Raw genomic sequence first — 17,831 nt, forward strand, 5'->3', positions numbered from 1 at the left:
GATTTCGTTCTGTATATTTAGTGTGACCATTGTTTGTTACTCATCTCAGCCTCATAGATGGACTAGGTAATGCAACATGGTAAAAAGATTTTCCTCAAGAGTTCATGGAGACTTCTGGTAAAGACTAAAGTAAAGCTAAGCTCTCAGACCCTCGAATACCCATTATAGCAGCCTCTGTGATTTTTATAAAATGTCTGTACACATCAGAAGGAAAAGGTGCCATGAGCAAAGAGTTGAATTTTACAATACACTACAAGTCACCTGTAAAATCCTTGCAACCCTATAGAACTCTACCTCTGCAGCATTTGACCACTCCCTCCTTCTGATCCTCTCTCCTTTGGATCTCCATGATGATACTCTCTTATGACCCTTCTCTCCTCTTTCTGGCTTTTCACCTGTGTGCCCACCATCTTTCTTTGTCAGTCTCTCATATACTGGCCATTTTCTGGGTCCCATCCACTCTTCACTTCTCTTCTTATTCTATACACTCTGATTGAATGACCTTATCTACTCCCTTCGCTTCAACTACCTAGATTTACCGGACAGACCTTCCAACTGAATACTGGGCTTTTCCGCTTATTCCGTAGCCAACTCAAAACAAAACATATGCAAAGCTGTTCCTCCTCCTATGTTCCTCATCTTTGGGAAGAACACTTTTCACCTAGTTTCGCAGATCACTGGGATTCACCATTGTCTCCTCTTTCTTCTCCACCCAGTTAGATGCCAAGTCCTATAACACCTACCTCTGTGGTAACTCTGGACTCCATTTCCTTCTCTCTACACATGTTACCATTCATTAACCCAGCTTTCATTAATTTTCATTTCTTACCTGACTAGTGTGACCACTCTCCCTCCAATTTCATCACTCACCATTTTCTACCCTCATGTGTGATAAACTGCATTCAATTCTATGAACAACCCATTCTCTATTATTCTCTGCCTTTCTATATACTGCTCCCTCTATCCTGAAATACTTTTTTTCCTCACCTCTGCAGAGCTCAGCTTAAGATTAACCTCCTCCCAGTGGCTTTTATTGACTCCCCATCTGCCACACAGTGTGGATTCAGCATCTTTCCTCTGGACTCCCACAGAAGGAAAAAAAATGGTGAAGAACTGATCAGAGACTCTACATCCAACTCATTCCTTTAGATTATCTAACTTTTAATTCTGAATCCAGACTGTACATATATAAACATACACAAATGAATATTTCTGTGATTGGTTGTATATACATATAAAATACCTGGAAGTATATAACCAAATTGCAAACTACGGCTAGCATTGGGGAGTGAGGATAGGAGGAAGCCGGAGACTTTCACTCTGCCTAAAGAATTTTATATGCTTTTAAACAATAAACATAAATTACTTTTACAATAAAGATCTTTATTTACAGTTATAAAATGATATAGCAAGAATCATTACTGAGATTAATTACTGAAAAATTTAGGAGGAAAATAGGAAAGGAATCAGGAGTAACTTTTATGATTGATGTAAATAACAAAAAAATTCTTTTTTAAACCTTTAAAAAGATAATGACTGCATTTAATTTTATAAGTTCTACAAAATGATATTCACAAACAAATCTTAATAAATCAGAGTCTTATCAGTTAAGTGTTGCTTTCTAGAGATAAGAGCAGTGATTTAGTAAGAAAAACATGCTTTGAATGCCAGGGAAGCAAAAGCCATGCTCCGCTTACCTTTCAGGCATCTACACATTCAACTCCACCCAGTTACTGCCATTTATCTACCTTAGGGACAAAGGATTTCATTTTACATATGGACAAACCACCCCACATTGGTTGCTCTAAAGTTTCCATACGTGAAGCTACAGCAAACAAGAACCAAGCCAAGCAGGAGCAGATTCCAATGGCTTGAGCAAAATACTATTATTCAGTAGTGAGCTGGTGACATCCATCTTTCCTATGGATAGAGACACAGTCCTATGACAAGGACAACTGTCAAAACCACCAGTAGAAGCAAAATTAAAGAAACTGACTCTAGTTTCTAAAGGGAAAGAAATATCCTTGTCACTACTTCTTCTTTAAAGTAGCACAGTGGAACATGTTACATTCAGGTGCTTCACACTATGCTTTGCGCAAAAGTCAACAAGCCTCTGTTGAAATAATTTTTTAAAATTTTTATCGAAATTTCATTGAGAGGAATACATTAAGCAAATGTTAAGAAAATGAGGACTTTATAGTATCTAGAATGGCTTACAGGTATGTTTTTCTTTAGCCTGTGAGAACTTCCCACAAGCAAATATATGTATAGAACCTCCAAAAGGATGGGGTTGTAGTAGCAGCTATCATTCCTGAGCGTTCGGCCATTGCCACTCTTAGAATCAGCTCAGTTCCGTTATGAGAAGGCAGCTGGAGCCACTATGAGACTCTTGACAAGGCTTATTCTGATGAGCATTATGATGTAGGCTCAAGGCAAGCACAGCCCTTTCCAATCTGTCACTTAGCTGTTTATAGTAAAGAAGTCACGTGATCAGAGTCTTATCTCCATTCATGTCATGGATCTGAAGTTACTCAAAATACATAGTCAGAAACACAGCAAAAAGACAAGCAGATATTTGTCCTTGGGCTTATTTTTCCCTGTTATGAGTTGCTACATCACTCAAGATGATGGTCTCTCCGTGGGCTACAGTAGAGAGATGACTCCAGGACAGCCATCAGGATTTTATAATCAGTCACTGCAAAGACCAAGAGGCCTAATTTCTGAGAGATTCTGAGTCATGGTCCATCTTACCAGGTTTATTTCTAAGCAAGAATGTCTGCGTTTGAAAAAAAACAAAGGGCCCTGTGAACTTTTAATAATGGGAGGTTCTAGAGCAGCTGGAGAGAACCATTTTAAAATTCATTTTTCTGCAGCCAATTAGGCAAATGTATTGCAAATCTGATTTTGGAAAGGAATTAAGTGGATACAATGTTTTAATTCCGTTTCATGCTCTTCATTGAACTAAAAGTCTTAGTCTGTCCGTCACAGTAGAATTGTTCCAGACGATCATTGTCTTACTAAATACTGGAGTTGTGCAATCACTCTAGACCTTAGCAAGGCATGACCCACTATAATAATCATAGTAAAATTACCCAGAAGTTAGAAGTAACGGATTAGATATATACATAGCCACATGGATGGCTCTTAAAAACATAATGCTTAATAAAAAAAAGAAAGAGGGGCCGGCTCCGTGGCCGAGTGGTTAAGTTTGCGCGCTCCGCTGCGGCGGCCCAGGGTTTGGATCCTGGGCCGGACATGGCACCGATCGTCAGGCCATGTTGAGGCGGAGTCCCACATCCCACGGCTAGAAGGACCTGCAACTAAGATATACAACTATGTACCGGGGAGGTTTGGGAAATAAAGTAGAAAAAAAAAAAAAAAGGAAGATTGGCAACCGTTGTTAGCCCAGGTGCCAATCTTTAAAAAAAAAAAAAGGAAGATTGGCAACAGTTGTTAGCCTAGGTGCCAATCTTTGAAAAGAATAAATAAAGTTATAAAAAAAAAAGAAAGAAAGAAAAGAAGCATTGCATAACATAATCACATTCATGCATACAATACACATTTTGAAGGAAAATACACAAATAAAAAGATACACATTAAAGACATTAGAATGGTTGCCTGGCATGAGGAGGGAGGAAGTAGAAAAGGAGAGGAATATGGAGATAGAGGGAATAAACAAACAAAATAAAAGAGAAGCCCTGCACAGTCCAATGATGATAAAGTACCATAAGCCTAAGAGTCTGTAATCGTAAACTCAACTCTGCACTTGAGGTCCAAACTGGTGTGAGGGGTCAAGGAGGAGGAGAGCAGACCTCAGCAAAATATAACCTAAATGCTAATTCCCCTCCTTACTATCTTAGATTAGAAATCCAGGGGCCATATCACTATTCTCTTTTAATTTAGTGCACAATACAAAATTATTTTCAAAGAGGAGCACAATAAACAACTATTACGAAGATGGTGTCTGTATATTATTCTTCTTACCCACCACAAAATATCTTCCGTGTACATCCCATTATAACCCTGTTCAGTTCACACTCGAGAGAAAACCAGAAAACTCTGAAGAAGAATCAAACTCACCTTCAAAGCCTTCATTTATGACTCCAGTAGGGTTTGCTTCTTCTCTGCAGTGAGAAATATTATTTAAGGACAAATTTCTGAATAACTGAAGCTGTTCTTGAATCTTATGGAAAGTAGGTCTTTGATCAGGTTCTTGCGCCCAGCACTGGGTCATTAAATTCCACCTGGATATGTGGGTAAAGACATGAAAGTAAATGGTGATTGGATATCAAACATTAGGCAATCATTACTGATAACCCAGGTAAGGCCATTTTAACAGGAAAAGAATTTGAGTTATTGTTGGTTTTCCACAATTAATATAACTAAATTGCAACAAAAGTTTTGGTTTCTTATTTAACAGCGGCTTGCAATATTACTACCTTTATTAGACAACACGTTTCTTTTGAAAAGCTGACATTTTAATAATAGTTTTTGATCCAAATAAGTAGATGGATAAAATAGATGGTTGGAAAATGTTTACTCAGCAAATAAGGGAATGAACAATTATAAAAATTATTGAAGAGGGGCCAGCCCCTGGCTTAGTGGTTAAGTTTGGCATGCTCTGCTTCAGCAGCTCAAGTTCATGGGTTTGGACTTCAGGCACAGACCTACACCACTCATCAGCCGTGCTGTGGCAGTGACCCACATATAAAGTGGAGGAAGGTTGGCACAGACATTAGCTCAGGGCTAATCTTCCTCAGAAAAAAAAATTATTGAAGAAGCTGAGATTAAAAAGACTTTATATTCATATGTTGATATCTAAAACAAAATCTAAGATTTACTCCAAGCCACACAGACATTTTGTGGCAGAACCAGAGGTGGAAACCAGATTTGAGTCCAACGCTTTTATTCTTTATTTCATTGTCATGTTATTTAATGTCAGATCCCTATACATTAATAGCTGGCTGATTAAAAATTATCTTTTTCTGTAACAGTTGTCTAAGAATTGTCTGTGCAGCATTCTTAACTAGTGTCCACTCATCCATTCAACAAAGATTTGTTGGGTGCTTATTATACACCAAGCAGTATATCAAGAGCTAAGGATGTGACAGTGTGGCCCCCGTCCTTGTAGAGGATACATATAGTAAATGTAGGAGGGTGACAAAATTTATCACATTACAACCCACATGAGTAGGAAAAAAATGTAGCTCTTTTATATTATCTGTAACTAATTAGGTCTTTCTCAGAGTCCGCGCCTAGCATTAACTTCATTTAGTACAATGCAGTTTAAAACCTAGTCCAAGCCAATATTTTAAACAATCCCTTTTAGGTATTTCTCAGTCTTTTCTGGCTTACAACTCAGTCTCTTATTTTTCAGCGAGTCCTACTCCTTCTGTCCTCTTTCGCAAGATGGTTTCAGGATACGTGTTGGGTGGAAGTCTTATGTGACTTATAGTGGCACAGCAAAGGATCCTTTGGAGCCCACTGTGCCATCCAGATCTTTGCTAGTCTCAGAGTGTCCCAGAGTGGCTGGTCGGGTCCATCCTGCAGGCTTCAGCTGCTATCTTTAGTCTATAATCACTTCACCTTTTCTTTTGGCCCTTCCCCACTGGGCTGATGACCCTCCCTTTTCTCTCTCTAGTTGCAGGCTTCTCTGAGACGGCATCATGTCCTATATCTGCTGACAAGGCCCAGGGAATCCATTCCTGCTTCTGTTGCAGGCCCACAGGGTGCTCCTTGGCCAAATCTCTAGTTTCAATAAGATGTTCATACCTTTGGGAAACGAAGGAGGCTTGGAAGCACAAGCTAGGCAGTCTCTGTCTGGACCTTCCTCGTGATTCTGGGTCTCCAAGTCAATGTGGGGGTCCCTGCTCAATGATCTCCTTGCCATCCTCTGAAACTGGAGGCAGTTGCGCCATGCCCTTGCTGTTGCCCACATCGAATCTAACCGCAGCCTACAGAGGAGGTTTCAGAACCTACATATCCAATATCTTCACCCTCCTACCTCTATCTGTCAAGATCTCTTCTTTCAACACTTCTCCAGGGTTTAGAAGGAGTGAGGGTTCTACTCACTTCCTAATTTTTATTAGATTATCTGTACATAGAATTGTATGTTCTAGTTACTCAAACCTGGCATTTAATATACTAACAAGAAGCTAAAGGGTTCTAGATAACTCTTTCTCCTCCAGGCTCGGTTTTCAAGTCTACTGATTTTCTAAAAAAGTCAAGTATCTGCTCTGTTTTTTGACTTTATGAAGCTATAAGGCAGATTGAGGACAGGGAGAGAGAAACTGATAAGGATAAATTGGGAAGTATTTTAAATTTTAGTTCTACTATATCAACCAATAAACGTACAGTTACAAATTAAGTTTTTTTAAAAGTACTAAAAAAAATGTGACATCTAATAGAGGAGAAACATTTTTGGTAAGTTGCTCACAGAAAGCGCCTCTGCAGAGGTGACATTTAAGCCACAGAACTTTGTAAGAAAATAAGATGTTAGTCATGGGAATAGGGTGGGGACAGGAGTCAGGGAGCAACTAGAAGAGGGGAAAGGCATGTGTAAATTCCTAAATTTGGAAAGAGGTTGGCACATTTTAGAATCTGAAAGAAAGCAGTGTGGCTGAAGAACAGTCACTGAGTGGGAGAGCATGAGAGATGAGGTCAGAGGAGGAAGCGAAATCAGGCAGGTCGCACAGAGCAGGCTAGGAGTTGGATCTTATGACAGTGCAATGGAAAGCTGTTGAAGGTTTTTAAGCAGGCATGATCTCTACATTTTCAAAGGATTACTCTAGCTGCTACAAGTGGAGAATGGATTATAGAGGGGCTGCAGAAGCAAGGAAGTTATTAAAGAAGACTAGGTGAGAGATAATGATGGTTTGGACTAAGGTAATGGCCATGGAGCTAGAGCAGGATATATTCGATCGCTAGGTGACAATAACCCAGAAATCATTACAGGTGTTATATTTAAAACAGTTACTACCTATTTTAGGAATTACAATGGAATCTGCGTTCCATTATAATGTGGTATCCAAACTCTACTTCCGTCTCTTTCATTTCCTAACAATTCCCTCAAGTCATAGTATTCCATATCAGAGGACTATGGTGAAAACTAATATTGATCTGATGACTTTTCATATGTACTATAAGGAATTTGTATTCTGGATATAGAGTGCCAAACTTGGCTCTATTTCTTAAAAATTAGAGAACCTAATCTTTTACGTATTTCTTTATAACCTGTGGCATTTAGATATAGAGATTATACAAAGATCTCAATGACTGATAATTAGAAGTTGAAATAAAATCTTATAACTGATACTCAATCATGGAATTTAAACCAATAATTAAAGTAGAATCTTGATGAGTAACCTAATGGTTGTTCTAAGAGACAAGAGGAGAAAGGAAAGTATAATTCTCCACAAGAAGCATATCCTTCTGAAAATAAAGTTGTGGTTCAAAGACATTGCCAAAGAGGAGAGAGAATCTCTCAAGAGTTGCCATATTTCAATTATGAAGTTTTTACTTATTTTATTTTACTGTATTTACTCTATTTATATTTTTTATTTACTCTGTTTATAGCCTCATTCTATGAAGGACTTCAAGACACTTAATAGAGATTACTTAGAAGAAGAGAAGGAAAGAAAAAGAAGGAAGAAGGAAGGAGAGGAGGAGGGAGGGAGGGGAGAGAAGCCATCCTTAGAGTTGTCACTCAGCCACTCTGTACCTCACCCACTCATACTACCTTCCAAAAGTTTGGCCTCTTGTTTAATCCACATAATTTATTTGAGCAAATATTCCTAGTTTTGTCCTCTATAGAGGCTTTAATTTACTTTGAATCCAGTCATTTTTTTTAACAGCAAAAACACATGACCTGGCAGCATACAAAACCTTTCTCTCCCAACAACCAAGGGACAAATGAGTACTGAGTTGCCCTAGATTAAGAAAAGAGGAGCTCTATAAAGCAACAGTCATTTAAAAGTAAAGAGTTCAACTTGTGCTCTTAAACAGCACTAAGCTGGCAATGGAATAAAATAAAGAGGCTTTTAAGAATTTAATAATCCTAAAAATGCATTTCTTACATCTTCCAGATAAACTAATAACAACTATACGTTTGGCATAGGAGTCTTTACTTACAAATATGCACTTCTCACAATTCAGTGTCATTCATTAGATACTTGTACTAAGTTATAGTCACCAATATTCAAGTATATTACTCTAAATAAACGTATAAGTCCTTCGTTTTTTTAAAAATTTACTTGAGCCGGTTGTTCTAGCTCTAAACAGATACACACTTACTATACTTGAAATATCTCATTTAGCTAAGTGTTTGGGTTCGAGTTATTCCATTCACCGTGCCAACACTTTACTCCTCTTTGCCTCAATTTTTTTTTTCAAAATAGCATGAGACTCATTAGCCATGTTTATTTTTAGTCTCTATGAGTAAAGTCCTTGAATTCACTAAGCAACTAAAACAGATGAAAATTCCATGGCATCTTTCAGTATGAAGGGGAAGAGTTTCTATAGTTTTTCAACAAAGCACGTAAAATACAGATTTTAAGAACTTCCTTACTCAGTATACCCAATCCTGAGAGATCCAATTAGCATCTAGGTGTACATATTTTTTAAGAGGTAAAAATAAGATGGTGAATCTCCACGTCTCCCATTGCCGCCTCCTACATTTGAGAGACTCTCCAGTAGTTCCAGTTGCCACTGTGATACATGTGTCAGAGGATCCCGAAGAGTTCTCACTTGAAGGAGATTGCCTTTTGACCCCTCTTCTCCAGAGTGGGGTGGCTGTTGTGCAAACTAAAAGCTGAAGAGACTACTGAGAACTGGGCTTTCCACCATGCATCCCAGGCTATGGAAAGAAGGGCAGGAATGCTCTGAACCCCTGCATTCCATTAATAGCTGAGCACAGCGTAGCCATCTGTGGGCTCACCTGACCCAGGGTGCATCCAGGTGCTGAGTATTTAAGCAGTGAATAGAAGGTGCAGCACGGCTCAATGCAGACTTTCAACTCTCTAAGCTGGGCCTGTGATCTCCGAGAACTGCTTCAAATAAAAATCAGTTCCCTCTGTACTTTAAGGAGAGTAGTTAATCTTTATCATGACAACTTAAGGCCATGGCCAGATTGAATGGCATCGCTGAGAGCTCCATTTCCTAGCACAGCTTGTTTTCCTGGTTGGCAATGGATGGTTAACCCTTCCTGGGCTCTGAAAGCACTCGGCACTTGGAGGGCTTGGAGCATTGTTTGGTTTTGAATTACTAAGGTTCAAACGAATTTCAAAACCACCATTGGAAAATTTTGGTTTCAAAGAAACTGTATTTTTATAAAGTTAGAGCAAAAACGTATCCAACTGAATAATTATTCAAGACAAAGTTAAACAGAATATTATCTTTCTCCACTTATGGTCAGGAATATATTTCTAGCACTTTCCTAACACTCCTTCCTCTCATCCTTCTAGTTGCATTTTTGGATACCTTGGATAGTGCAAAGTTCAACACACCTACATTTTTCTGCTCCACAATGGGGCAATTAACTCCCCACCACCCCCCTCCCTAAACAAAATAAATGAACACATTGATCAAAATGCATAATTCAGGGATTGATTATGAAAGTGCCTATCCAAAAAAATTGCATAATTGTGATGAGGTACATTACCCCCTACGGGGAAAATATACCAGATAAAATTCAAACAGAATAATAACAATGTTGTGCAATCGAAATTCTGGGGAAAATTTCTGAGTGTTTGATAGACGTGTAAGAGATGCAAAACAGTTATTAGTTTGCTAACTATTTAATAAAATGAATTTCATACTTAGGTATGCTGGAGTTTTTTCCTGAAGCCCTAGATCACAGATTTTCAAATTTTCTGTAATTGCTTACCCCTAACTTACAGAATTTTTTCCAACTCCCTCAAAAGGATCATGAATCATATTTTAAGGCACTGTCACCAAACTTGTTCAGGTATGTGTATATCTGATCTCTGTGTAAATATCCTAGAGCCTGTAAAAGCTAAATCAGAAACAAGCAGTGATTCAAATCTTCTTCTAGCTGGAAGATTTAAATAATACAGAAACATTCACCAGTAGAGCATCCAACCAAGGTGCCCAGTGCTTAATCATCTTTTGGCTCCAGTCTGAATAACACAGCATAGTCAAGGCAGTGCAACCATGGTGTGTATCCGCATACTGCTAATTCCTTTTGCACTTGTCTGTACCACATAGTTTAGCACTTTATTACATGTTGGCTTGTTATCCAACTGCTCCATGTGTGTGTCTTTTCTTCCAAAATATATTCTGAAATGCTGAAGAGCATGGCCCTGGGTTAAACACCTCTGTATTCCATACAATCCTTAGCATGTTATCATGCACATAGCCGAGGAGTGGATACTTGTTGATTACATGTTGTTTTAGAAACTTCTTGGGTAAAACACCTCTTGGAAAAAGTTTCAAGACTTGATATTTCTGCTGAGGTTGTTAAAACAAGAAGGTAAGTTAGTACTCAGCAAAATAACTTGGCTTGTTTTTCTTTCACAATTAGATCAAAATCACCTACTCTTCTGAGCATCACAAATTTATTAGAATTCAATAGTGGCCAGGATCAATTTGATAGAGCCACTAATACTTAGTCACTTTGCGTTAAGTTCATAAATAGATAATCTGTATAATCTTCGGTAGTACATGTAATATATCCCAATATCAGCTATATCAACAAAGGCAGTCCAACTTTTAAGCAACATATTCCTATTTAATAGAATCTTTTAATATGCAAAGTAAGATATCAGCCAAATCAGATCTTCCAAAATAAAATGAATATGTGTGTATACACACACACACACACACACACACAAGGAGCTTTTACTTATTTATTAAAATTCACTTAACCAGGAGTATAAATATATTTTACTCTTCTAAATTTTGTATCCAAGGTGAAATAGTATGTGTACATCTAAATAAAAAGAAACTATCATGTACTCAGTAAATTAAGTGCCACAATTGATTTACAATTTATGTAGAATATATACAAATATATAAATCCCAGTTTTTACTTTAAAATACTGGACCAATGTGGCATAAGATTGCATGTGCACATGTTTTTTGTTTTGGGGGTACTTAGGTTAACATGTTAACTTACAGATCATCAGGACAGTTTCTCGGCGGCTCCAGTCTCCCTCCTGTTTGCACGTAGTGTAAGACATCAAGGTTAGAGTGAGCTGGATAAGGCTGATGACCAAGAGTTAAAATCTCCCAAATCAGAATCCCGAAAGACCTAAGGATATTAAAGAGTTTGCTTTAGTTATAGTTATTACAAACATAAGATATATAGTAGTTTCTCCAACATAATCATTCCTGGGGCTAAAGGGGTCTGCTTTGTGATTGGCATTATTGGCAAGAAATGGGAGACACAAAAGCAAGTTGACCACAAGAAAAATAGAACAAGAAACTGCCTACTAGCAACACTTCAAAGGTGATAGGAAAGCTTAGTGGGGGCATGAAAACACACACACACACACACACACACACACACACACTTTGCTCCTCCTCCCTGGTTGATCCTGCACTGCAGAGCTCCATGACCTAGACTTTTATAGCCTCAATATGCAGGCATACCTAGGGGTGAGAAAGAAAGTATTTCACCTTTTTTTCCCCCGAGTTTAACTGCTAGTAAACATGGAGAGGGAAGGCATGAATAAAAACTGGCAGCACTTAGGACCAGTTTTATCTCATCCCCAATTTTTCCTAGGGCCAGTGCAGCTTAAAAGTTATTGGACAAATCTTTACATTTTGAGCAGCTCTAATTAGAACTTTGGGATCAACAAGCAAAAATGAGACATCCTATTCAAATAATAAAGAGAAATCTAAACCTCCTCCATGTCCTAATCCTTTTTTTTTTGTTTTTGAGGAAGATTAGCCCTGAGCTAACATCTGCTGCCAATCCTCCTCTTTTTGCTGAGGAAGACTGGCCCTGAGCTCACATCCGTGCCTGTGCCCATCTTCCTCTAGTTTATATGTGGGACACCTGCCACAGCATGGCTTGACAAGTGGTGCGTAGGTCCACACCCGGGATCCAAATTGGCGAATCCCAAGCCGCCAAAGCAGAATGTATGAACTTAGCTGCTGCACCACCAGGCTGGCCCCCAATGTCCTAATCTTTTTGAGATCCATGATTTAAAGTCTACTTATAAATTGACGATCAAACATCCCCAAATAGTAGGCATTTGGACACATACTTGAACATCAATTCATAGGTACCCATTCCTATTAATCCTGGTCTTTACACTTTGGGAGAGTAATAAAATTACTTGAAGTAAATATCTATTTCAATATACTCGTAAGATAAAGGACGAAAACTGATCGGAGGGAGGGGTGTAAACTGCTGAGACCCAGGAACAGTCCCACTTTGGCCACCAGCTTTCACTTCAGCTTGAGGCAAATCACTTAACCTCTTTGGTCTTCTGTTTTCTCAGGTAAAAAACAGATAAGATGATCTTTCAAGATCCCTTCTGGCTCAGACATTGTATGGTTCTGCCCACGTTTCTCCGCGTCCTATTAAGCTCACCATACGTCAGACTGAGTAGTGAAGATTCCATCCACTAAACTTTCTGGAGCCATCCACCGAACAGGGAGCAGGCCTTCTCCTCTCTTCCGGTAGTAATCGTTTTTATAGATGTCCCTTGCGAGTCCAAAGTCCCCAATCTTCACTATCCGTGATGGATTGCTATAGTCCTTCACAGAGACAAGACAATTTCGGGCCGCCAGATCCCTATGGCAGAAGTCATATTTAATAAGAAGAATAATAATAAAGTTCCAGAGATCAGACAACTAATAACACTAGTGGGTCTGTGGACAAGAGAGACTTTTTGCAGAAATTATTGCTATTTTGAAGGAATGAAAATGTTTAATTATCTTATATGTTTTACCCAAACTACAGGTGATTACTGTGCCCATAGCCATAAGAACTTTGTATCTTGAATATCACTGTACCTGTGAATGAAGTGCATCTGCTCCAAGTAGACACAGCCTTTTGAAATATCTACACACAGGTCTACAAGGTCAACCAAGGTGAGTAAAGGACCATGAAACTGCAAGAAATGAAAGAAAAATTACAGGCACTAATTTTGCACTGTGTGTGTGTGTGTGTGTGTGTGTATTTATATATATATATATATATATATATATATATATATATATAAAATGAAAGAATTCAAACAAAAAAGAAAAGATCAAAATTTATGTGCTTTCTACCCAAATATAGGTAAATAAGACTGCATTTAGTAAGCAGAGGCAATATAGGATCTTTGTTGGGAAGATCCCAGTACATCAGGGCAGACAGACCAAGATTTGAAACCTAGTTCCACTACTTACTAATTTCATGAACTTGCTCATGTTGTTTAATTCATTAAGCAACTTTCTTATATATAAAGTAGGATTAATAATACTGACTGCATAGATTTGAGATAAGACATGTAATCTGGCTGGTACATAACAGGCACTTAATAAGCAGTGCTTGCTCTCCTAAGTAGTAATAATGATTTAATCAGTGCTAACTAGTTTAATTATTGGCCCAATGTCACACTATAACATCAATAGAGCATTAGCAATACTCTATTTCAAGGTCACAGATTACTCCTCTCATCTGAGAAAGCCGGCACAGACACACAGTTGAGCCTGTACCAGCTGCAATAATTTCTACATGAAAAAAGCCAGTTGAAGTTTTTATCAGGACCATATGGAGAAAATCTGAAGTTGCTGCCCAGAGGCTATCACCATATTCTATCTGCCTTTTGCCATTTTTCTGCATTTACCCTGATCCAGACCTTTCTCATCCCTATGTGACGCATCTCAAACTTTCCATGTCTCCAGCTTAGCTCACTTCGTTGTGACGCACTGCCTGGAGAGTCTATTCCAGATTCCTGAGCACAGGCTCCACGGCAGTCCCAGGCTTCACCAGCCTCTCTTTACATCCATTTATTTCCCATGGTTTCTTCTCTCGCAATTTGTGCTTCAGCCACACTGGGCCACCTGCAGTTCCTTACACCTGCTCTGAGTTTCTCAACCTCTCTTCTTTATTCCTGCCATCATTGTTTCCTGGAATGCCCTCCTTATTCTTGATTTCCATCCATGTCCTTTACTGAGTATCTCAAATGATTGCCAACCTTGACACTCCTCGATTCCTCATAGATGAGTATTCTTAAGAGCTGTTCCCTCCACCTCCCTTGACAAGTTCATGTCCCAAAAGTTGGAAGAATCCTGATGTTCTGGAACTTAACATTGTCATGGTCCCACTCAATCACACCTAGATCTGATAACTGGGCTCAACCTTACTCCCAAGAATCAATCCCCTACAGCCCCATTCAGGTCCACTAGACGCCTGTCTCCTGGCCTGTGTCTGAATCTCAGCTGGGTTTCCTGACTGGCTCACCAGTTCCTCTGTGACTGGAACCCTGCTTTGCTCTTGGAAAATCCTACTCTACTAGTGAAGACGCTCTTTGCAGAGAATCCTGCTGCTGAACTTCAGTCTGGTGGCTAGTGCCCGGTTTCCTGCTGACAGGTTTCCAGAATGCTGCCTGCCTGCCTGCCTGGATCTCTAACTATCACTTGCTCCAGATAGCCCCTGTGACAAACTATTGGGACACCTCACCACCCCATGTTGGGCCTCTTTGACTCCAGATGCTGCCCTGGGCTACCACCTGTCATCTTTTGCCAAACCCTCCAGACAGACCTCCTCCCATCTGGGTCTGTCCCCAGTCAAAGCCTTTCACAACTCACATGGGTGTAGTTTCAGAGACTGTTCTAGCTCCCACTTTGGTTGTGTCCCAAACAGAAGACATCCTCCACAAAGCCTTCCCAGGTCTCCCCACTTGGACGTCATCTCTCTCTCCTCCGTGCTTCGGCAGCATATCCTCCAGTCCACTCTGATGGGCCTTCCTAGTCTCTACCTTAAATGAGTTATTTATATGTGACTTACCTCCCTCCCATGTGGCAAGGCCTTTGAAAGCAAGAGCCACATCCTTCACTGTTGAATAATGAACATGCAGCAAAAATTTGATGAATTAAATTGTATCTGGCTATGTATTTGTATTATTTTGATAGGTTGGGTGAGTTGTTTTGTTTTGTTTTGTTTTTTTTTTGCTTTTTCTATGTTAATTCAATCTTAGAATATCAAAACTAAAAGGACCCTGAAAAAGTTTTTGATTCAATATCCCACTTTATGGATGCATAAATTGAGCTCCTAAAGCTGAAGGACTAGACTAAGGCTTATGGACCTCGTTGCAGTCAACCCTCATGCATTCAACCCAACAATACAATCTCAGTGAGGGGCTGGCCTGGTGGCATGGTGGTTAAGTTTGTGCTCTACTTCAGTGGCCAAGGGTTCACAGGTTCCAATCCTGGGCACCGACTTAGCACTGCTCATCAAGCCACGCTGTGGTGGCATCCCACATAAAATAGAGGAAGATTGGCAACAGATGTTAGTTCAAGGCCAATCTTCCTCAGAAAATAAATAAATAATAAATAAAAATTTTAAAAAGTTTATTTTAAGGGCTAACTAGATCCCGGATCCCGCCACCACAGCAGGAGGTTTTCCTCTATGGAAAACACACACTTGTGCACACACATACACACACAAACTGAACCAGAGCAACTCCAAGTTCAAAGATACTAGTCATACTAAAGCATGGTGCTGAAAACGGAGAAGGGAATTAAATGCACATCCACATCCTGAGCCTGGAGAGCTGCACCCTCCTCCCCCTTCTTGACTCCCTGAACTGAGGCTCAGGCATTTATTGCTCAGGCGGGAGACCCACAGATTCCTCTCTGGTGAAACTGGTATATTCCAGGGAAGACATCCAGATGTTGTCATTACGGGTCCCTCGATGGAACATCAGGGTCCCACCTGACAGCCAAAAAGCAGCTGCCACAGATACATAGGCTCTAGTCAGCTTCTCAGTCCTCACTACTAAATATGAAAACCAGCCACAAGTGACCAGACATTTGAGAAAACTTTCTCACATTAAAAGTAAATCGCAGAACAAAGAGGAAAAAGGAAAGCAGGATTGTGAAGAAAGCAAATTAACTCTTTAAAAAAACTATAATTAGTATCCTAGGAAAGATAAGATTTTGCAGGTATGGAAAAACCAGAATACTATTTTAAGAGGCAGTCAAAATATAAGAACGAGTTGTGGAAAATTAAAATTTTAAATTCTATTAAAAAATTGAGGAAATCTTCTCGAATTGAGAGCAAAAATACACAGAGTTGTTGGGGCCGGCCCAGTGGCACAGTGGTTAAGTTCTCACATTCCACTTTGGTGGCCTAGAGTTCACTGGTTCAGATCCTGGGTGCGGACGTGGCACTGTTTGTCAAGCTATGCTGTGGTAGGCATCCCACATATAAAGTAGAGGAAGATGGGAATGGATGTTAGCTCAGGGCCAATCTTCCTCAGCAAAAAAAAAGGAGGATTGGTGGCAGATGTTATCTCAGGGCTAATCTTCCTCAAAAAAAAAAAAAAAGAAGAGAAAAAAATACACTGAATTGGAAAATAGGAGAAAATAGCTAATAGAACAAAAACATAAAACAAAGTGGTACATTATCCAAATAGGGTTTCTAGAACAAGGAAATAGAGGAACAAAGAGTTTTATTTACTATAAATAAAAAATATGAAAAAAAAATCCCAGAATTGAAGGGGATGATATTCCAGGCTGAGTATCCAGATGGGTAAAAAGTATCACAGATAAGGAAAAGTTCCTAAAGTTTTCCAAAGGGGGGGGGCAAAAGGTAGGTCACTGATCATGAGTTCTGGAATCAGAATGGCGCGAGACTTCCTAAAGGCAGTTGTAAAAGCTAGAAACAAAGACGTAGTCGATTTATTTTTGAGAAAAAGTGATTTTCAACCTAGAATCCAGCCAAGTTACCAACGAAGTGTGAGGGAAGAATAAAGGACATCTTCCCAAAAAGAGAAATTTTTAAAAAAGGAGATTTTTGCCTCACAGGCATTCTTTCTCTTTTCTAAAATAGAGCAAAGAAGTCATGGAGTAAAGGAAACAAACGTCCAAGGTGGAAATTACCAGGGGAACGTGAAGGAAAGCCCTAGGACGACAGCTCTGTAGACAGCCTGGAGGAGACGCACCGCATTGGCTCCAAGAGGGAAGTATCCAAGAAAAAAATCATTAGGTGCTGGAGTATCTGATATGTTTCACCATATTGAAAAAGTGTTACAATTCCATCAGAGTTTAGGAATATAGAAAACTAAGCAAAGGAGGCAAAAAAGAGGCATTTATTGGACTAGCCTTCCCACGCAAAGAATACACAATCATAGCATTTGAGTAACTTAGCTACAAATAATAATTAAATAGCCATAGTAATATAAACCTGCAATACTGATTTATCTAAAATTGTGATAACTGTCAGAGGATGGGGGAAGGAAAGTTTCTTTGTGTGGAGAGCTGGTGGGGTTGGGGCTGGTACATGAATAAGTCTGAGAGTTAATTCTTGCCTTTCATAGTAAGCGGTCATCAGATTTCCCCTAAGATCAAAAAATCAATGTGCAGCAGTATAAGCAGAGTATTTAGGAATTTCAATTTTTTTAGTTATATAATAGTGTACGTCGATAGAAATAAAAAACAAATTTTTTAAATCTACAGATTTAGATTTTAGTTCCTTGTTTTGTCTCATGTGTTTCTCATCTGAGATAGAAAGTAAGTTCTCGCAGGTGCTGTCACCTCTGGCCCTCGTTTCACACTCATCCCAGAGTATTTCCGGTGTCCACACTGTGCCAGGCACCGCTCTAGGCACTGGGGAGAGGAGGCAGGACGGACTGGGGCGGCATTTTGTG

General features: G+C 39.3%; 1 protein-coding gene across 4 annotated transcripts in view; it reads right to left on the bottom strand.

Moving 5' to 3' along the window:
* Positions 1–17,831, bottom strand: part of ROS1 (ROS proto-oncogene 1, receptor tyrosine kinase) — a 105,929-nt gene that overhangs the window by 7,605 nt on the left and 80,493 nt on the right. For 3 of the 4 annotated variants that reach the window (XM_008517930.2, XM_070556894.1, XM_070556897.1), the window contains 4 exons: positions 12,985–13,082; positions 12,560–12,763; positions 11,135–11,269; positions 4,081–4,244 (listed from right to left, as the gene is read on the bottom strand). In XM_008517930.2, coding sequence (XP_008516152.2) covers positions 4,081–4,244; positions 11,135–11,269; positions 12,560–12,763; positions 12,985–13,082 — 601 coding nt within the window. Of the gene's footprint in view, positions 1–4,080; positions 4,245–9,299; positions 10,468–11,134; positions 11,270–12,559; positions 12,764–12,984; positions 13,083–17,831 lie in introns of those variants that run through there. The other variant, XM_070556896.1, reaches the window with a different exon arrangement.

Source organism: Equus przewalskii, chromosome 9, assembly GCF_037783145.1.
Source record: "Equus przewalskii isolate Varuska chromosome 9, EquPr2, whole genome shotgun sequence".
NCBI lineage: Eukaryota > Metazoa > Chordata > Mammalia > Perissodactyla > Equidae > Equus > Equus przewalskii.